General features: G+C 45.8%; 3 protein-coding genes across 8 annotated transcripts; 1 reads left to right on the forward strand and 2 right to left on the reverse strand.

Annotated features, from left to right (window-relative positions):
* Window positions 1-2,098: 2,098 nt before the first annotated feature.
* LOC136518862 (uncharacterized) lies at window positions 2,099-10,171 on the reverse strand. Of its 3 annotated transcripts, none has more exons than XR_010774630.1 (4): window positions 8,338-10,171; window positions 7,988-8,109; window positions 6,517-7,518; window positions 2,099-2,431 (listed from the first exon to the last, which is right to left on the reverse strand). XR_010774630.1 is itself a non-coding variant. In XM_066512542.1 (4 exons), exons 1-3 carry the CDS (start codon window positions 8,615-8,617, stop codon window positions 7,354-7,356), a joined length of 567 nt encoding a protein of 188 aa, XP_066368639.1. In that variant the 5' UTR covers window positions 8,618-10,171; the 3' UTR covers window positions 2,099-2,428; window positions 7,335-7,353. The 3 variants fall into 3 exon arrangements, 2 of the variants coding, with proteins under 2 accessions (XP_066368639.1, XP_066368638.1); XM_066512542.1 differs by having other exon boundaries at window positions 2,099-2,428; window positions 7,335-7,518; XM_066512541.1 differs by having other exon boundaries at window positions 7,335-7,518.
* On the forward strand, window positions 2,688-5,192 carry LOC136518861 (tetraspanin-6-like). 2 transcript variants are annotated; one of them, XM_066512540.1, is made up of 3 exons: window positions 2,693-4,030; window positions 4,229-4,548; window positions 4,944-5,192. In XM_066512540.1, the coding sequence occupies exons 1-3, from the start codon at window positions 3,530-3,532 to the stop codon at window positions 4,981-4,983; spliced, it is 861 nt and encodes a 286-aa protein (XP_066368637.1). In that variant the 5' UTR covers window positions 2,693-3,529; the 3' UTR covers window positions 4,984-5,192. The 2 variants fall into 2 exon arrangements, with proteins under 2 accessions (XP_066368636.1, XP_066368637.1); XM_066512539.1 differs by lacking the exon at window positions 4,944-5,192 and having other exon boundaries at window positions 2,688-4,030; window positions 4,229-4,919.
* Window positions 10,172-10,324: 153 nt separating the features above from the next.
* LOC136518860 (uncharacterized) lies at window positions 10,325-19,809 on the reverse strand. Of its 3 annotated transcripts, XR_010774628.1 has the most exons (6): window positions 18,473-19,809; window positions 18,034-18,365; window positions 17,146-17,934; window positions 15,444-16,592; window positions 10,592-13,488; window positions 10,325-10,490 (listed from the first exon to the last, which is right to left on the reverse strand). XR_010774628.1 is itself a non-coding variant. In XM_066512538.1 (5 exons), exons 2-5 carry the CDS (start codon window positions 18,239-18,241, stop codon window positions 10,682-10,684), a joined length of 4,953 nt encoding a protein of 1,650 aa, XP_066368635.1. In that variant the 5' UTR covers window positions 18,242-18,365; window positions 19,144-19,809; the 3' UTR covers window positions 10,325-10,681. The 3 variants fall into 3 exon arrangements, 2 of the variants coding, with proteins under 2 accessions (XP_066368635.1, XP_066368634.1); XM_066512538.1 differs by having other exon boundaries at window positions 10,325-13,488; window positions 19,144-19,809; XM_066512537.1 differs by having other exon boundaries at window positions 10,325-13,488.
* Between the last annotated feature and the right edge of the window lie 795 nt (window positions 19,810-20,604).

Below are 20,604 nucleotides of genomic sequence, written 5' to 3' on the forward strand. Positions count from 1 at the left end.
TTTCTGGTTTCTGGTTTTTGGTTGATTGTACAGGGCTAGGCTAAGCTCTAAGGAATGCAGTTTTTAGCTTTCTGGTTTCTGATTGCGGACAAAAGGCTGAGCTTGTCCCAAGTCCAAAAGTTACAGCTACCCTAAACAAAGCTCTTCTACTCATGAAGAAAAGTTGAAACGGAACCCGTTCCAAATTCCAGAGTAGGACGGAGGAGTGTACAGGTCGCTCTTGGCCACTTGCGTTCACACAAAGGCACACATCACCGTGCGGCCCATGCGCTTTGCTGTCCTCTTCTGTGGCCTGCCTGGCTGGCGTACGGGATGAGATTTATGATCAGGCAATCATGCATGTCGTGACAACAGAATGGGCCGACAAGTTCTCTCGTGGTTGGCCTCAGTAATGCCTGGGGCCCAAAAGAGAAGTAACGAAGCGTTGTGGATGGATACGGCCCAGGAGTTGGACGAGCACTGCCAGGGTGGTTTCCGTGTGAGTAGATTGGGCCCTTCTATCAGATCCGTTTTCTTGTTGGCAATTTCGCAGAGAGAGAGAGAGAGAGAGAGAGGTTGCCGTGCTCCATCTGAAACCCGCTCCGTGAACTGAAAACTAATAATAACCCTTCTGGGGTCCCAAGTAAAAGTATCTTTTCGTTTTGCTTATTTGCAAGCCAATGGATCCCATTGTGACCTAAGATTTGAGATGGCCTGGCGCCAGTGTTAAAGCATCTCGACTAGATTTCCTATACTCTCCTCTATCATTTAAATAGAAAATATAACAGCTGCAACAGATCTCCTATCACATCTCCTATCCATATATTCTTTAGGAGATCTCCTAAATTCACCACCATCTCTCCTAAAGAAAGGGGAGACTTCACCCTCTCCTAAATCAGGATGAGGTTTGAGTAATCTTCTGGAGCAAATGCTTCTCATATCCTAAAGCTATTTTTGAGAGATCTCCTATAACTAGTTATATGGGAGAAGAAATAAGGAGATCTAGTAGAGATGCTCTTTACATAGTCATCGTTCACCTTTGTTTAGGGTTTAGGCTGTTTAGATGGTAATTAAATGGGTTAAATGGTCTAAACAGTTTTATATAGTAGCACTAAAACATACATATTTATGTATACAAAAATCAAACATGCTAGAAAAACATACATACTTGTGTATATAAAAGTAAATGTTCTATTAAACATTTAAAAAGACTAATCCCATCACCTCTTATATCTATGTTGTTAATTAGAAATGTGGTAGATATAATCTTTCTAATGACTAAATGGTAAATATGTTAAGCTAATTTAATCATTTTTAATTAATTTAATTCTGCTTAGACTATTTAGACAGTTTTTAACTATTAAATGGTCCAACCATTTAATTCACCATTTATGGCCTAAATGATACCGACGGTCTTCATTCACCGTGTAAATGTTGTTTAAACGGACTAAAGGGTAATTTAGATGAATACTGCTGTCAGGTCACTGGACTACTTGCCTAGTAGCTGAGAGAAATATGTGATTTTCATGTCATGAATCAGTCAATTATCCTCTGAAGTGGTAGTTTGCAGCTCCTAAATCCCGCTCGATCCCTTTGGAGAGGGATTAACCGAACAAGACCTTCCCTAGTTCCGTGGATCTTCACGAGCTAACTGCTAAAGTTCAGTGCTGGTACAGTGGCGCAGCACTTTCCCATTTCGACTTTTTCCCACACGACAAGCTTTACCCTTTTCTGGCTCTCCCCTCGTCACAGCACAGTCACCATTGGGCACTGCCGCACTGGCACTACTCATCGTCGTCTTCTCACCCCTGCAGTGCAGGCTGCAACGCAATCACAAGTGAATCATTGCGTCAGGACCTTTGGCCTTTGCGCTGCATGTACATGTACTTGCTTGATTTCGATTCCTTCGTCCCTGCACACTTCGGTTTCATCATACGCTGATTCCGTGATTCCATCACAACATGTTAATGCTACTCCATGTTTCAGAGCTCAAACAGCATGCTGGCCATTGACTAAGTACTTATACTCAAGGCAGCCATTATATCAGTGCCAGGACCTCAAAACAAGCATCACCAGCTGACAGCTGCGCCTGCGAGGCTTAAACCACAACATAGCAGGATTAGCAGCATAAACCCTCGTTTTCTCAAAGGCAAACGTAACAGCATTGCAGAATGCAGTACATGAGTAGAATACTCCAGAGTAGCTAGCTCTCGAGCAGCTCGACGTTCCTGGATTCGGACGCCTGGTGCGCTTTCTGTCTACCAAGCATTACAACATTCCTTCACATCAGAAACCCAAGATAAAAAGCAACCAAAAAAGCAGGGCGCCGACGTAAACCAAGTAACCAACCAAGCCGCCATTATTCAAGCCACCAAAGAAATTCTTAGCGCCCCCATTTGCCGTAGTCTGAACAAATCCCAAGCGCTGCCTCCACCTGATTGAGCTTATCCTGCTGAAAGGGCAAAAAAAGAGAGAAGGAAATCAGTCAGCAAAGCAGCAAAAGCAAGCGCATATGGCGGACTTTTTTAATTTGCAAATGCCCTGGGCAAGACAACTAAGGCCCTTCTTTACTTGCAAAGCGAATACTGGGATGATGCGGCCATAAAGCAGAATTGCTTCATGCACTTGAACTCATTCATGCCAAAGGGCATCTTCCCTCCCTCCCCTCCCCTCCCCTCCCCTCCCTCATCCTTGAGAGCCCAGAACCAAGAACTGCAAAACCTTTTCAGTTTTTTACTTCATGATTAAGCATCAAGTTGGTCAAGTTGGGGCTAAGGCATCCTCGCTCACACATCCCCAACAATTCCCACCATAATTCTGCAGCTTTTTTTTCGAGCAGAATCGATACCCATGGAACAAATTCAAATCGAAGGGATGTTTTATTCTTATTCCACGATACAAGCAAACTGTAGCAAGTGGATATGAACAACAGATGCCCCTTTGACATATTACTACAGAAACTCACTCGTGGGACAATAGAACAATACGCTTCTTTGGTGCTCCAGATTTGGTATAATGTTCCCAATTACAGAAGCTTCAAAAAAATGAACAGCAGCAGAACTGTATTTCACGCGCAAAAGATATTTGAAAGAGAGAAAATTAGAGGGCAAAGGCACAAAACACGGCAGGCAACCATAAGAAAACATACACATGTCAGGATGGTAGATGGTAGTGCAAAGAGCTAAAAGCTTCAATAAAAGAGTGAGGATGCAAAGAAAGCAAGAGGCGCCTAAGATTTCCAAAACCAACACAGCATTATTAAAGACAGACCACCACAAAGCAAATCCAAGCATAGAATACACCCAAGCAAACCCCTTGAGGAGGCGCATGCACAGTCATCGGGATCAAAAAGTTGTCCAAGGGAAGAAGAAAAGAAAAGCACTCACGCTTGCGCCAGACCACTCAGAGAAGCGCCACCCAAACCAGTAGAGCTGGGACACGCCAAAACCAAGAGCATGACCCAGCATCATCAATCATAGCCACATCATATAAACCAAGCACAGAGCACCCAAGAAAACAACATCAAGAGTAGGGAGAAACAGCGTCAAAGATGTACCCTTACCGCATGAGCAACGTGATGATTGGCTATCTCAACCTGGCCACTCTCCTCGCCTCGATTCCGATCATCGGGGCGGGGCTCTGGCTGGCCAAGGGCTCCACGACCACGTGTTCGTCGATCCTGCAGACGCCGCTCCTCGTCATCGGCTTCGTCGTGCTCCTCATCTCTCTTGCTGGCTTTGTGGGCGCCTGCTTCCATGTCGCCTGGGCGCTGTGGCTGTACCTCGTCGCCATCATACTCCTCATCGCTTTCCTTCTTGGGCTCACCGTGTTCGGGTTCGCAGTCACGGCAGGAGGCGGAGGCACACAGGTCTATGGTAGGCCTTACAGGGAGTACCACATCACTGACTACTCCTCATGGCTCCAGAAGCACATGCAGGACATCAAGTACTGGCGCCCAGCCCTCGCCTGTGTAGTTGGGTCCAAGGCCTGTCCCAAGATTGAAAACTGGACTCCCATGGATTACCTCCAGCATGATCTCACGCCAATACAGGTTTGCACCTCACCGCTGATCTATTCTATTACCTATTCATTTCTCTCTGTTGTTGCTTCTGTTTTCTTTCAGTATTCATAGTGCAACCAATCTCTATTCTGTTAAAACCTGAATTGATTGTCTATTGCTAGTATTTTCAGTATTTCAGCTGCTTCTGCCTTCTACTATAATGCGCTGCAACTGTGAACTATCCTGCAGTCTGGCTGCTGCAAGCCACCAACAGCGTGCCAATACAGTGGAGGCATGCCTGTCGGGGTGCAGGATGAGGACTGCTACCGGTGGAACAATGCCCCAGACATCCTCTGCTATCAGTGCAACTCGTGCAAGGCCGGTGTGATGGAGCAGATCCGCCAGGACTGGCACAAGATCTCTGTCCTCAATGTCATCGTGCTCGCCGCTCTCATCTGCATCTGCGCCTGTGGCTGCTGCGCCTTCAGAAACGCTCGCCGCTCTCTGTCCGAGTACCCATATGGGGTAAACCAAATGTCCAAGATAAACCCACGCTGGGACTACTACTGGTACTCTAAGCAAAATAGTTCAGTTGTTTACTCCCTTCTTTCCCATTTAGCACCTCTTTCTCGTAAAATTGATTTTATCACTGAAAATGTAAAAATATATAGGCAAAAGGATAAGGTAAGGAAGCTTATGGAGCATAAACAATCCCATGACCAAAAGAAAACATCAATCATTATGAAGTTATTTATCAAGGATAAAAGAGACAGTTTTCTATTGTATCGCTACATTCATCACAACTATAATTATTCTTTTGCAGTATATATATATATATATATATATATATATATATATATATATATATATATATATATATATATATATATATATATATCCCAGCTTTTATCCCTATTTGTTTTCTATGGTTTTTAACACTGCTTTGTGGTTTTGTTTGCTGTAGTTGGCGATGGTTCCGTGGTAGAAGAGAACAGCTCTACTAGGCTAGCTCTAGCTTCTCAATGTTTGTATGATATTTTGCTCCTATCTTATATCGAAAAGATAATAATACTTGAGAGCAGTGTTAGCCCCTGCAGTACTCTATTTGTTTCAAGTTGTACAGCTTCTTCCAGGTCTGCATAATTAAGCTTCTGTAGATATTTGAGTTAAGGAGACTAAGCCATGAAGTAAAAGAGATGCCTAGTTTTTGCAATATGGTAGCCAACATTGTACCATGTAGAATTATATATGGCGAATTCAGGACAGAAGTGACTCCATGTGTATGGGGGAAACCAAACCACACAAGCAGCTATGCCTATTCTACTGTTGGCGTGACTTCTATATTTTAATATGTTCTGAACATGGCTACCTTATGATATGATAGCACTGGATTCCCTACACTGAAGTTAAATTGGAGACAGGCTATTCAGTAGCCATGGAATTTTGATGCACTTAAACCTTTATTCACTGTGCAGCACAATTGCAAGATTCGCTGCATGATAACCTATATGAAAACTTCATGCAAGATGTAAGAAACAGGCAAATAATTTCCATTTGAGTCAAACTGTTGTACATTCCACAGCATAATTACTAACTGCTCCCAAGTACTAACTGTAACTAGATGTGTCTCCAAAAGCTCATTTCTGTTCATTTATAACTCCAGGTAATTGATCTACAACAGTTTCCACTTTTCACTGGTGCAGTATTGCCCGAATTTGAACACAGATAAGCAATGTTTCGGAAACATATTCACAGGAATTCCAGCAATAAACAATTTTTGGCACATTATAAAAAAAAAAAACAAAAAAAGAATCTCATGCAAGCATAATCAGTCACGGTGATCATCTTTTATTGGTATTGATTGTCATAGAATATATTCACATTGACCTTTTATTGCACACAAAATTGGTAACAGATATGGTACAGCAATTTTATTTCAATCGGAATAACACAACCCCAATCACAAAGTGAGAATCTCAAAAAGGTGCCAAGGGCTTATTGGACCAGATGTGTCTCCAGTTATGAAATAATCTGTGTTTTGAAAGCCAAGTATCCTGTGACCCATGTCATTTTAGAAGAGTCTAGCAAGGAAACTGCTGGAAAGGCTTTGTTGTTGTTGTTGTTGCTGCTGCTAGCAAGGAAACTGCTGGAAAGAATGACTGTGTTGTCCAACGGGGTGTACCTAGTGTCCTAGTGTTCCAAACTGGACATATAAACTACAGTTCTTATCCATTGCGAATTCTGGAACACATCATTAGCAAGAAACTAGTGTTTGGAAGGGTTTTTCTAGCCATCCCGTTTATGTAAAGTTTTCCTTTCTCCTCTCTTAATGAAATGACATGCAGATCTCCTGTGTTGTTCAAGAAAAAAGAATAATCAATGCAGAACCCATGTGGCCCCAATAGAGAATGATTTAGAGCAGTAGGAGCCTGAACCCAGCTGAAACTTCTTATTTCTAGTAAACTGTTATCTTCAAGTTCAAAGTATTGAAAACCACTCAATAAGATTTAAAAAGTTTGTATTTGATTGAAACTAACCGTTTCAAAGATGCCTAGAACAGTAGAACCCTTGAGGATCCATCATGAAACGCTGTATTGAGGCCATCACAGGTATAGTAGTTTATAGACTTGGTCGGAAGCAGCCAGGGCAGACCATGTTGCTGAGCACCCCCACCTCTTGATAGGCTATGGCTTTCATGGATGTAAAAGGAGCAATCTTCCAGTTGAGGAGGTCAAACCATGCAAAGGGCATGGATCATTATGTAGCAACCACTCGCAAGCATGAACCAAAATTGTCAAGGAGCTACATTTTGGAGAGGTGGGACAAGAGTAATGCAGACAGGAACTGAGATACAATGAAGAGTGCCACTTGGGATGACTGGAGACAGTGGAATACCGAATACCAATCTACATCAAGTTCATACATGTCTTTTTCTAGAATCGCAACCATCATTAAGATATTTTGCAATCCGATGTAAAATTGTATCCAATACATCAAAAGTTCAAAACTGATGGAACAGATGACAGAGGTAATTCGGAAGATCAATATATTAGCAAGCATTAGTAGCTTCAAATTCTGTATCATGGCATAAGTGTACCAAAACCATATGTTGCAGACAATGGTCATTCCAGGTCTCCAGCACACAAACCATCACATCACTTACTCTAAATACATCAAAGAAAACAAACTCCAAACATGGACTTATGAAAATAGTATCAACACCAATTCCAGCATTTGATATTACTATTCAAAGAAGTGGTACAACTAGTCTTCCACCACAAGAATTATGACATTCTAGACTATGTGGAAAAAAGGGGGAGAAAATAGAGCAGCAGAAACAAGTTAGATGCCTTGCCATTTTCCAGAGCAGCCCCTTATGCCATTGCAGCTTTCTTTTCTTCCTCAAGCTGTTTTAGCTCTATCAACCTTTCTGCCCATGCCCGCTCTCTTGCCACAGCAGCCATCTTCCTTTCTGTTCGTTCTGCCTCCTTTCTCTTAACAGCAGCAGAATACTGTGCTCTGCGCTTCTTCTTCTCAGCCTGTACGAGTAAGAATGCATTTAAGCACTTGATTAGAAACTAAGGGCGATACATCAACTCTAACTAGAAATATAGAGCTCAGACCCAGGTAACACAACTCAGGCATATTGACTGACTTGTTTAGATCCATATTTCAGTTTACCAATGTATTTCTATGCCATACTTAGATTATGTCATTCAATTGCCTGGGGTCCAGGAAAAGGAACAGATTATAAAACAGTGAACCAATAGAAGGTTGATTTTAAACTCTGCAGAGCACCGCTGGAAAGAACTGAGTGACATATAGAGTTATATGTAGTTCCATTTCATGGTGACACTTGGGACTGCTAGGCAGTCTACCATCAACTCAAGATTTTATCGGTCAAAAATGTCTTTCCCTTCCAGCATAAGGAACCTCAAGGTAGGCTTAGATAGCATAAAACAGACAGAAAAGTAAGTAATGGCTATAGAGAATGCAAAGTGTATTCACCATGATAAAGTCCTTGCGCTGCTTGATCCGCTTCTTCTCCTTCCTCCCTCGCACGCTCCCCTGGTTCGGCTGGCTAGCTGGAATGGGCTCGTCAGGCTTGCACTTCACCCAGTAGTATGGACCTGCGGACGAACAACGTCATGAACATTAATGACACTCAGACAAACAATTCTTCTAAATACTACGCTTAACCCATCAAACCTAACAGAAACTATGAAAATAAACTACAGAACACAGCCACACTTCAATCGAGATGCGGAATTCTAAGGAATGGAATAAAAAAATGCAAAATTAGCAAGATCGAAGCATCTCGACAGCTAGAAACGAAAGGCTGGAGAAATCCTCCACACCTTTGGGGCGCAAGCTGGCCCTCTTCCGGCGGTTGGCGAAGCCCGGCCGGCGCTTCGGGAACCGGGTGTCCATGAGCCCGCCGAAGAGGGTGGCCCCCATGGACGGCGCCTGCGAGGCGGTGACGGCGGCGGCGGCGGAGAAGGGGCGGAGCCCGATCGGATCAAGGAGCCGAAGAGGAGCGGGGGGACGAGGAAGTGGATGCGGGGCGCGACGGGGGAGAACCGCCGCCGGCGTGGAGAGCGCCGGAAGGGCTCGCCGGAGCGCTCGGAGTAGCGCCATTGGAGAAAGTTCTAGAAGGTCGTTGCCCTGATGGGCTAGGGTTTTACTAGCAGGGATGTGCGGGGAGAATGCAAGGGCCGAGTGTGCTGCGTGCGTTTGTGCACGTGCTAGTTGCGCATTTTCTGCTCTACCCAAACGGTCTACCAAAGGCGTACTCCTTCCGGTTATATAATTAACTAGATTTATTTATTTATAAAAAATAGTATCAGGATTTATATCTCTAAATAGACTTATGTTAAAAGATATTATATAATTAATCTAATAATATGTATTCAATGTTATACATATTAATATTTTTTATGTAGCTGGACAAGGTTGATATTTGTTTACTCCTTAAGCCTTCTTGTGGTTTTGTCGCGCTTTATCATGATCCTTATTGTGTGTGTGAATTAAACAAAAGGCACTTAAGACATTTGTGTTCTTCCTTCGTTGTCATGAGCTTTCTTGTGGCTTCCTCCTGCTTCCCCTCAACCTTAAGTCCCTTCATGTGTAACCATTAAAACTTCCACATAAGTGGTTCAACATCCCACTAAGTTAGGGTTTGAGTAGGCGGGTTCAATGTTCTGACAAAAACAAATTTAAAGTGGCGGTTTTACTAAATATAATAGTCTAGTGTGATGGCAAAAAAAGTTGCCAGAGCAATGGATGGTGGGTATAGCTATCAATTGAGAACATTGTATGGATCATGATGGATGATGGGTATAGCTAGTGATTTGAGTTTATTGGGAACCACCATAGGGGAAAGGAGGGTAACCAAGGTGAGGTCAGGATTTTTAGAAAGTCGTCGAAAAATTTTACCGTATTTTTATTAGAAGAGTAAAGAAACATCTACAACTTGGCCACGCGACCACCCACTTAAGACTTTCCCGCAGGTCGCGAGCAAATGACTGCACAATCATTGGATCAATGGATGGTTGTCTACCGTCCATGGGAAGTTAATGAGATGCCAGAGGCTCAAGGCAAGGCGTGGCCTTGTACTCTCAGAGCTATTACGAACGAAAAATACATGCGGACAAAAGGAGAGAGGAGATGAAAACAAAACAAGAAGGGCAGATCATTTTTCAGGAAAAAAAACAAAAGGGACAGAAAGGATTTTTCAAGTTTTCGCTACAGGCTACAGCGGCCGTGGATCATCTTCAGCTGACACGATGAGAATGAGATTCGAAGCGAGCTAAGCATCAAGGTCATGGCTGGCGTAGCTGCTGCTGGGCCAGGACCACCAACTCTACACGCTGCGGAAAGAGCCGGCGCCAAAAGAAGCCCGTGAAACCAAAAGCGAACCCGATCCGCAGGCACCGCAAGGAAATCCAGCTCCAACCACAAATTCACGTGCAGCTAAGTCAAAAGCTATGGGGGTTTCCGGTGAGCACTATTCAAATCACACACTTCGAGGACACGATGAGTCGATGACCAGGCAACGCAGACATTGGAGTCCAAGCAAGAAAAACCTCAAGTTCAGAACGATGTGTCCATGTCCGTTAAGCAAATGCAGCACTGCAAATGTGGAAGTAACAAGGAGAATTGCAATGGCAGATTAGCAGCTCCAGATTTTGATGGCAAAGTTGTTCAGCTTCAGCCTTCAGCATGGACGGAGAGAAGTGCATCCCTGCGTCTTTGCACTGCCGCACAGGTGATGAAACAGTAGAAATGTTATAGGCAAAAACAGAATGAACCAACGGCCAAGGAGAAATCTCAACCAAAACTCCATCCATCAGACTAGGATACTGAATTAGGCATTACCATATTACAAAGATCTGTGAGGTTTCTGCATAAACTGACAAAATCAAACCCTGCTGACAAACACCTAGTCACCTCTAGCGAACCTACAGCACTGTGCCACTGTTGACATGTCAAGCTACCAAAGGGTATGGAGCTGCAGAAAAGGTAAAAATGTTAATGCCAGTAAATAACATATAACCCGACAGCTACTGCAAAGCCTACAAATAGTATGGGCAGGAAAGCCATTCACTTTACCTCATTTGATGATTCCATTTAAGTTACAAAAAACTAAATATGATACAAGGAGCAACAAAACAAGCACTAGAGCTGCTACCGCTAACGGTGCTACCTGCTTCCTATGTCCTTCCAAGGATCAGCGTCACTGCCCATAATCTTAGAACCGGGACCATACTGAGCCTTGAGAGCAGCAGCCACAGGGTCTGAGACGTTGCTAACGAGGATACCAGCACCCCCAAAATGGGCGACTCTACCAGGCTGCTGGAAACCCGAGATGAGTTCCAGACCATTCCTCTTCTGCGGATCAGAAAACCTTTCCAGCCGCTTGGGATCTGATTGATGTGGCGGCACTAAAGGTTGTTGATAATCTGGGAACACACCAAGCGTGCCATTCTTAGCCGAGTAAAATGGTACACCGGCCAAGGATCTCTGGCACTTTGCCATCACGAGCAGAGGCTCAGGCTGTGGCATGCTTCCATCCAGATGGCCATAGCTCCTCGCTGATCTTTCCTCCAGACCCAGATGTGGAGTGATGCCAGGCCTGGAAGAACAAACCACACGATCCTTTGGATTGTTCATCAATCTCACAGATGATGTGTCAATCTTTGGTGAGGGAGGCTTGCTCTTGCTACCATTACACGACGAGACAGAACTTTGCAAGGTTGACTGCTGGCTAAGAATCTGCCCAAACAACTTGACATCACCAGGCCGCTTTTGTTGCTCATCACCCTCAGAGCTTGTATTGTGAGAGCAAGGCCTCAAAGAGCCTTCCAGTACTTCTTCGTGTTTTCTAGGCCATTGAATCCCATCAGAACTGTTTGGAAGACACAAGCTGCTGGACCTGCCATTCTGGAATTTTGTTTGGGTGAACCGATCGGTTTGTGAAGCACTCACAGTGCCACTTGCAGTTCTTTCAGATAAAATTGATAATTCAGTTGTCAGATGATGATTCATATAACCATCAATATTACGAAACAATGTGTGCTGATTACCAGATGGGTCTTTAAAAGCTGGGTACTTGCTCATGTCTTTAGCCCCTATAGCACTGCTGACTCTGTTGCCACTGTCCTCAAAGTTGGACGTAGTTATTGAGGCTATGCCCTCAAAACGAAATGCAGTGGGATCAGAAAGCACTGAACTGAACTGCACAGGCATTAAATCCTTCGGGGTAAGGGGGGTAACCAGTGGCTTTGGTTTCAGCAGGGGCATATCTCCTGGTACAGAATGCTGATAACTTGAAGTGAATGCAGGACTAATGGTGGAAGCACCAGTCATGTTTGAGATGCGAACACTGTCCTTGATACCATTACCTGAAGCTAAGAAAGCTGAGGCACCAGAATTTCCAATTTTCATTGGTGTGTTATCAAGAGCATGGTGTGAACATTCTTCCACCCGGGAAGGATCAGTACCAGTACCTTCAGCTTTGTCTGTTTGAAGTACCTCTATAGAATGTAAACTGGATCTCACTTCCGAGTGCGTGGCCATTGCATGCTTAGTTGAAGAGCTGATGGCCCTACTACTATGCATGTTTACTTGGTCATCGACGTCATCAGTTCCTTGCAGCTTATCTGTGCTTTCTGGGCAATTGATGTCAATAGGACCAGCTTGGTGAGTACCATCACTGGACCTCTTATCATCAACAATGCTGCAATTTTTATCAGCTTCCTTCTCGTCTTCCTCGATTTTAACATCAACATCGCACCCATTTGATATATCTCCTTCTGCCTGCTTAGAGATTTTTATAACAGAGTTAGGCCCTCCAATGGCTCCTTCAGTAGGACAAACATCTATCACAATCTTTGAACAAGACTGTGTGCTACAGATAGCTGAATCCATTTCCACAGCGCAGGCCTCATCAGTATCGCTCCTCCCTCCATTGGTGTCACTAGCTGGCATACTAACATCGGCTGCCCCTTGATGGATCAAATCCAAACCGAGTGATTTACGAGCCTTACTAAAGAACACTTTGCACTGTTCATATGACTTGCTCTTCACACATGACGAGATCCGAGCAAAATCCTTTCCGTAGTTATTCATAGCCTCAATGAAAATTGACTTCTCATCATCATTCCAATCAAGTTGATCAACTTCACACTCTTGATCAGAGAGAGTGTCTTCCTCATCAACGATTTTGTCATTTTCTTGGGATAAGACATGCTCCACTCTTTTCATGCTAATCTTCTGGCCAGGATCAGCAGAACTAGTAATGCATGAGCCCATTCCATCAGGAGAGAGAGTGCCACATATGCCAGCTAGTACATCAGCTGCTACTGATTCTCTCTCATGCAAAGGCACATTGTCAATGCACTCCTTATCAGAAGATCTTTTAGCCACAAAAGGAACATTGGGCCCATATGAAGTCCGGATGAGGGATTTCGCAGAAATTTTCTCCACCCGGTTTGCATATTCAAGGCCATGGGCTGCTACTACTGATGCTGCCCCAAGCATATCAAGAGAAGCAGCATTTGACTCAGGATTCCATTTCTGTCCAGATTTCGCTCCAAGATAATTGCTGATGGGTTGCTGTTGACGAAGGTCCAACAGTTTCTTCACTTCTCGGAAGCTGTCTGATTTATGATGCTTGTAGTAGAACTCCACACAGTCTGCAGTAGTTTTATGTGTAATGAAACTGGAGATTTTGGAGAAATCCTTGCCAAATTTAGCAAGCATCTCCATAAAAATTTCCTTTTCTTCTTGAGTCCACGGATTTATCATCACCCGTTCCTTCTCAACTAAAACAGGATCCTCAACCAGCCCATTCTTGCTCAGAAACCTCAAACATTCCTTCTCTTTCTCATCAATAATCAGTGCAGGCATTTTCAAGTAATTTCTGCAGCGCTTAATTTGGAATTCTGTAAACAACTTCCTTGCAACATCTGACATTTCTGGAGTTGAAAATGTACTTAAATTACCAGCTGCAAACAAAAATAAACAAGTCAACATAGAGCGAAGGACAAAAGCATGGGATTTAAACTAGGGTACTGATAACCATTCATATAAAATATGGAAGCAAAAAAAAAACAGAAATAGAAAAAAAAAATCTACGAAAAGTGACAGTTCCAAACAAAATAAGGCCAAATATTCAGTATGCTTGGGTTCACACAGAAAATTGAACTTCGAGCACAGTATTATCATTGTAGCACTAAATAAAGATATACAGTTCAATTCTTCATTTTAGGTTCTTGCATTGCATAGTTTTTTGCCTAACATAACAGTACCATGGAAATTCAGTCAACACTTAGACTACAGGACATAAACATGCCACTTTGTAAAGACTTGCACATCAATATATATGTCTATAAAGCTATCAAATGCATGACTACATAAAAAGAAGTTTACATGGTCATGCTAACATGTGAAACAGAAATAGATAGTCCAAAAAATCAAGACTTGATATTGATAAACCAACACGAAGGACAGGATGTTTGACATCCCATATCTAGAGCTGCTATTCACTGGATTGCAATTGGCTTCGTGGGTGAATAGATATGTTTAGGGATTTTTTAGTACATGGTTTTATTTCACTATAATTTATTTGTGTGTGTGGGCGGGGGGGACATCCCTTGGTGTGTGTGGACTACATCAAGGGTCAGCTTTGAGCCCTTATTTGTTTGCTTTAGTGATGGATGAGGTCACAAGGGACATACAAGGGGACATCCCTTGGTGTATGCTTTTCGCGGACGATGTAGTGCTAGTTGATGAAAGCCGGACAGGAGTGAATCAGAAACTGGAGTTATGGCGGGAGACCTTGGAGTCCAAAGGTTTTAGACTTAGTAGAACTAAAACTGAGTATATGAGATGTGACTTCGGCACTACTACTCGGAAGGAGGAAGATGTTAGTTTGGAAGGTCAAGTAGTGCCTAGGAAGGATACCTTTCGATATTTAGGATCAATGCTACAGAGGGACGGGGATATTGATGAAGATGTTAGCCATAGAATCAAAGCAGGGTGGATGAAGTGGCGGCAAGCGTCTGGTGTCCTATGTGACAAAAGGGTACCACAGAAGCTAAAAGGCAAGTTTTATAGGACGACGATTAGACCTGCTATGTTGTATGGTGCAGAATGTTGGCCTACGAAAAGACGACATATTCAACAGCTAAGTGTCGCGGAAATGCGTATGTTGCGTTGGATTTGCGGTCATACAAGAAGGGATCGAGTTCGGAACGATGATATACGTGAGAGATTAGGGGTAGCACCAATTGAAGAAAAGCTTGTCCAACACCGGTTGAGATGGTTTGGACATGTGCAACGGAGACCTCCAGATGCACCGGTGCGTAGTGGAATCCTAAGTCAGGATAGTAACGTGAAGAGAGGCAGAGGAAGACCGAAGTTGACTTGGGTAGAGGCAATAAAAGGAGACTTGAAAGGATGGAATATACCCAAAGACTTAGCCTTAGATAGGAGTGCTTGGAAGACAGCTATTCACGTGCCTGAACCTTGATTGCTTCTGTTGGGTTTCAACTCTAGCCTACCCCAACTTGTTTGGGACTTAAAGGCTTTGTTGTTGTTGTTGTTGTTGTTGTTGTGTGGGCGGGGGGGGGGGGGGGGGGGGGGGGGGTGTTGGAGCCAGCAAGTATCATGCTGCTGAAACAACAAATACACAGCAGCAGTAAGTAAATTATCAAAATATGATATATGAACTACTCTCCATTTTAATGTGAAGTAGGACAAGCTTATTAGTTCATCTAACGCTCATATGTTTCCTTGGTAATTTACTAAACAATATATCATCATAATCTACACCATGAGCAGGAGATTGACATATGAGTATGAGAGCTTATAAAAGCTGAGGCAGGAGTGATACACGATATTTTAAATGCAGATGAAGCTTAAAACAAATTGTGATATAAAATGAAAACATAATACTGACCAGGCATGGTTAATCGCGAGCGGTTAGAGGAGCGTTGCCTCTGAGATCCAATTTGCAATGTTCGGGTGCTCTGATCAATGCGCTTATTAGACTTTGAACGCTGTTTCTTTGCAGAAAGTAGTCGCACATCCTCTTTCCACAAGTGACGATATGCCTTGAATTTCATTGTAAGAATCTGCTCTTTCAACCTCAGACTTGTTTTACATACTCCAAGCCTTTCTTTGACAATCAAATCACTCTTCCTTTGGCTCAGAAGATGACTTGATGCCAACATCTCAAGGCCAGGTGTATCAGCAGGCAATGATTTAAATAGCACTTCATTCATTTCTTTGGCTATATCATTATTTGCAGATGTGACAGAACCGAGTAAATCAGACTTATGATCATGGTATGTCCATTGCATCACTGGTAGGTCATCACTAACTTCTATTTTCATGGAATCAGCATTAGCATGGCACGAAGAAGTTTCCAGCCTGTCACTGTCAATATCATTTTGAGACCCAGCTTCTTCAGAAGCTTTCAATGAGCTAAGATCAGCAGCTGCACAGGCCTTACCCTCAGCGACTCCAGGAGATACAGCACTCTCTTCTGAAGGAACTGTTTTTGCATTGCGAACTGGAGCTGCTTCAATTTCCATCATATCAGCACCTTTGACATCAGCATCCTGCACCACAGGTACCTTTGGAGAACCAATGAGCTCCCCCGGTTCTTTTATCATATCAGTAGCATCACAGATCTCCACACTTCCAGGGACCTTTGATGTCCCACTGGAAGGTGAAAGATTTTCTGTATGTGTCACCCCTGTGGGAGAACCCTCAAGAGCAGTTACAGCCTCAGTATTCATAGATTTAAGTTCGCCTTCCAATGAATCAATCTCGAGTTCAGTCTTTTCAATCTCCTTGGAAATGCTTTCCTTCAGTAGAAGCAGTTTACGTGTACTGGTTGGGCCATTTGAATCCCCAGAACAAGAATCATCATGTTGGATAAGTTCAACAAGCATGTTTGCAAGGGAATTAACAGGATCATCACCGAGCTCATCTAACTTGATGGAAAATTCATTATTGAAAGTTTTATCATCAGCTTCCAAGACATCTTTAGTAGAGTTAGTAACTGTATTTGGCGTCATTTCACATGATTTATCTTCAGGTGCTGCAATCAAGATATAGGAGAGTTATTACGCTACCATAAACTATGTGAAACACAGTGTTTTCAAGTATGGTACATTCTGCACACGAAGTATCTAGCATGCTGATCGAAAGAGTCATTAACCATAGGGACCAAAACGGTTATCTCTAAAGCATAAATGTTTTGGTACAAAAGAAAACCAAAAAAAAAAAGCAGAGTGAAGGTTACTGCACAACATGACCAATGAAAATCGAAGGAAGGATCTCCGAATTACTGTTGAAGACCATGGGAAGGTATGCTTTCAGTCAATCAGGTAAGACAAATGACACACATGGCAACCAAGGGAAAACCAAGGGGATGCGTGAACCTCAATACAAATATATCCACAAACTGTTTCGGTTCCTTTATGATTTTAGAACTAAAATCAACAACAGAATGGAACCTAGATTAACCGAGCCCACAAATTAGAAGTACTGGGTATTAGAATTATCTATGTATGAAACCTGAGGGGAAACAGGGTATTTAGATCAATCAAGCTAGCAAGGAGACAGATCAAAAATCAAAACGGGTTGCATACCTGGGGAACAATATGGTGGTGCAGTAACTGGAGATGAGCATCGCACAGGGGCAGACAAAAGCACAGGCGCAGCAGGCGGTGCCGGTGGTGCTGCCGCAGGCTCAGGCGCTGGTGCAGCAGGAGGTACAGGTGCAACAGAAGGTGCAGGCAGAGGCACAAGGGAAGCGGTCTTCTGTTCGCCATCAGCTGGACTTCCATCAGCAACAGCTTCAGCAGGATCCGCAGGGCCTTGCACCTTCTGCTTCTCATACTTGGCCAAACCTTGCCCCCATCCGAGGCGAGCCTTCTTCCTTGGTGCCTCATCCTCCGTCCCGTGAGGACCTGCCACGGCCAGAGGCTGAGCTGAAGCCTCCTTCCCTGAGGCAGAGAGCCGAGTGGTTTGGCCAACAGCATCTGCTGCTTCAGATCTGCTCTCCCTTCTCCGCCATGGTGTCACCCGTGGGAGGTTGTCCCTATCCCCCCTGTCAACTCTATTGCCCGGAGGGTCATAGCAGATCGGAACAGCGACTGACCTCAACGGAGACCTTCTGGGGGGTGGCGGAGGGGGCTGCTCTGGATGGTTTCTGGAGAAGTCGCTTCCGTAGCCGCCCCTGTAAGGGGACCTCCGGTATGAACCCCTCATGTCACGGCCGTCCCTGCGGCCACCGCCGCCATACCGACCGAAACCCTTGTATCCCCCGCCGTCGTCCTCCGGCCAGTACCGGTCCGAGCGAGACGGCGTGTAGACAGGCGGCGGGTCATCAGGGTAGGAGTGGTCGTACGCGCCGCCGCCCTGTCGGTAGTAACCTTCTGAAATAGCAGAGCGGTTGGAGGAAATTAGGGGCGCCGGAGGGGGCCGCAGAGGCGGCGGCGGCCTCAGATCTGAAGTTTCGCGAGGGGCAGGCCTACCTGAGGAGGCCGACGGCGGCGCCCGGCGCGGCGAGGGCCGCGAGTGGTCCCGCAGGGGCGGTGGCGGTGGCGGGTGGTACGGCGAGTCCCGCCAGCGCGGCGGCGTGGGGTCGGGCGGCAGGAGCGGGTCGCCCCCGCCGCCGCCGCCGTCGTGCCTGCGGCCCTCCCGGTACAGATAGTCCCTTCGATCCGGCGGCGGCGGAGGCATCCAAGGCGCCGTTGTCGTCGTCGTCCCAGCGGCGGCTGTACCAGGCTCCGGCCGCCGCCGCAAATCACATGCGCGCGGCGAAGCCAACTCTGGGGCGCGTCTGACCTCCTAGCCCGTCGAAAACCTACACAGAGGCACACAAACGGAGTCAGCGGGAACCACGCGTGCGTCAGGTTAAGGAAGCCCGGCCTGCCGGCGGCGGCGAGACGGATTCAGGGGCTCAGGACTCACGGTTTCCAAGCGGAGGCGGCACCGGGTTTGGCAGGGCAAGGGCGCCCAGCCCCTGAGGATATGTAGACGCGGCGTGGGCGGGGCAGCAGCCTGCCGCCCGCCACCGGTCGGCGAGGGAGCCGCGGAACAAAAAGAGAATAGGCGATGCGAAGCGCCCCGGCGGCGCGGGCAGGCGCTCCAAGGGTCGGAGGTCGCGGAGGCAGGGCGGGCGGGGCACGGCGAGCGCTGATCTTCGCCCGCGCCGAGTGTCGTCGGCGGTGCGCCTGGGGGCCCTCTTGGGGCGTGGAGAGGTGGAAGAGGTGGGCGAGAGGGAGGCTGGAGAGGTGAGGCCGTGAGGGAGGGAGGACAAGGAAAGGGGAGAGAGGAAACGGAGACCGCGCCAACATGAGCCGATAAAGCGGACGCGCCCGGTCGGCCCTGAGCCCGATTTGATGCGCGGCCCTCAAGTCCGTGGCCCCCCGTAGAGAGAGAAAGAGGCGGGAGGAAAAAAAAGAAATAAATTTTCGGGATTTCCCCCATTTAATAACAACCTGTTTTTATTTTATTTATTTATTAAATGTTTTTTTAATTATCCGGTGAAAAAAAAAGGGGGGCGGAACACGGAAAGGATAAGCGAGATTGGCAGGCGACGCGCAACGCAAGCAACAAACAAACCAAGCAAAACTTCCTACCTGGCCCGCCGAGTTACCGCTTCTGCCCCGGCCCACCCGCGGGATTCACGGGAACGCCAGCCCCCGATCGACGGGCAGGATCGGTGGGCGATGGCAGATGCCGTAATTCACGCGGACTCCCATGGGCAGTCCGGAACGGACACGTCCCCATCCGGTCCCCACCGATCTCCGCCCACCGACGCCGACGACGCCGCCGCTGCCGGCGAGCTCCAGGATCCGCGCCGCGTGTCGCCCCGTCGGGCGCAGCCATTCGCGACGCCGGAGCAGCCCCGGCGGCTGCCGATCCGCGGCGCGCGGCCGTCGTCTGGGAGCGGATGGATGGATCGATCGCGACGCGGCGGAGCGGAATTGAGCGGCGAGGGGAGGCGCCGGGATCTGTGATGGGGGCAGCGAGCGAGGCGAGCAGCAGCCGCCGGAGATCGGGGGGGGGGGGGGGGGGGGGGGGGGGTAGCGAGGCGAGCAGCAGCCATCGCCGTGAGGAGGCTGCTCCGATCTGCTTCCGGCTGCAGCGCGGCCGATCTGCGGGGAGGTTATGCTTGCGCTGCATGGGTTTGGGGGATCGGGGGATTTTCGGTGGCGCCGCGGGGTGGCTTTGGGTGGCCGGGGAGGAGGGATCCGGGCCGCTTGGTGAGGAGACGGACGGCTTGGATGGGCTCTAGCGAGAGGTCGGAAAGCAATCATGGCACGGTTAGATTAGGTGCTGGTAGGAGTACTAGTAGTACGAGCCTAGTGCGAACGCTTTGGGTGGGACGGGGGCAGATGAAACTGATTTTCGCACGGGTCCCCTGCCGCCTGGCAGACTGTTTCTTTCGTCATAAACAGTTTTTAGTACTGATCGATTTGATGTGAGAAAAAAATATCATTTTAGTTTATAATGTATGATAGTATATGATCGTATGAGTCGCCGAAGATGTCGTGGCTTTGCTTGAGATCAGGTCCACAAGTTTGCGCCCTCAGGGAACCCGGCTATTCTGGATGCTTTCTAATGTTTCAAAAAAAATGTGGATGCTTTTTTTAGTTTTTTTGTGTTAGTGTTATTCAATTAATCATGATATCAACATTTGCAGAGTTTTTTTAATATATTGGGTACGTAGAAATTTTATGTCATTGCTACCTTCGTCCAACCACCCCCGCACACACACGAAAACAAAAAAAACAAACTATTTTAAATTTAAGTAAGATTATAGGAGAAAAGTTTAAATTTATGACAATATATAGTCCTATCATGAAAATGTATTTACCTATCATTAAAATGTATTTATGATAAATCTAATACTCTCTCCATTCATAATTATAAGATGTTTTTTATATTTTTAAATATATAGTTTTTACTATATATCTAGACATAACTTATATCTAAGTGCGCGGCAAAAACTATGAATCTAGAAAAGCTAAAATTTAGAGCAGAGAAAGTACAAATTATTTAAAGAGAATTACCTATATGGCCTCAAGAAACTATGG

This window comes from Miscanthus floridulus, chromosome 17 (assembly GCF_019320115.1).
Source record: "Miscanthus floridulus cultivar M001 chromosome 17, ASM1932011v1, whole genome shotgun sequence".
Taxonomy (NCBI): Eukaryota; Viridiplantae; Streptophyta; class Magnoliopsida; order Poales; family Poaceae; genus Miscanthus; species Miscanthus floridulus.

Coding starts and splice junctions, on each gene's coding strand:
- LOC136518861 (XM_066512539.1), top strand. CDS start 3,530: ATGTACCCTTACCGCATGAGCAACGTGATGATTGGCTATCTCAACCTG. Junction 4,031..4,228: donor ATGATCTCACGCCAATACAG/GTTTGCACCTCA, acceptor ACTATCCTGCAG/TCTGGCTGCTGCAAGCCACC.
- LOC136518862 (XM_066512542.1), bottom strand. CDS start 8,617: ATGGCGCTACTCCGAGCGCTCCGGCGAGCCCTTCCGGCGCTCTCCACG. Junction 8,110..8,337: donor GGCCAGCTTGCGCCCCAAAG/GTGTGGAGGATT, acceptor GTTCGTCCGCAG/GTCCATACTACTGGGTGAAG. Junction 7,519..7,987: donor AGCGCAAGGACTTTATCATG/GTGAATACACTT, acceptor TTACTCGTACAG/GCTGAGAAGAAGAAGCGCAG.
- LOC136518860 (XM_066512538.1), bottom strand. CDS start 18,241: ATGCCTCCGCCGCCGCCGGATCGAAGGGACTATCTGTACCGGGAGGGC. Junction 16,593..17,145: donor ACCACCATATTGTTCCCCAG/GTATGCAACCCG, acceptor TCTTGATTGCAG/CACCTGAAGATAAATCATGT. Junction 13,489..15,443: donor CTCGCGATTAACCATGCCTG/GTCAGTATTATG, acceptor TTTTGTTTGCAG/CTGGTAATTTAAGTACATTT.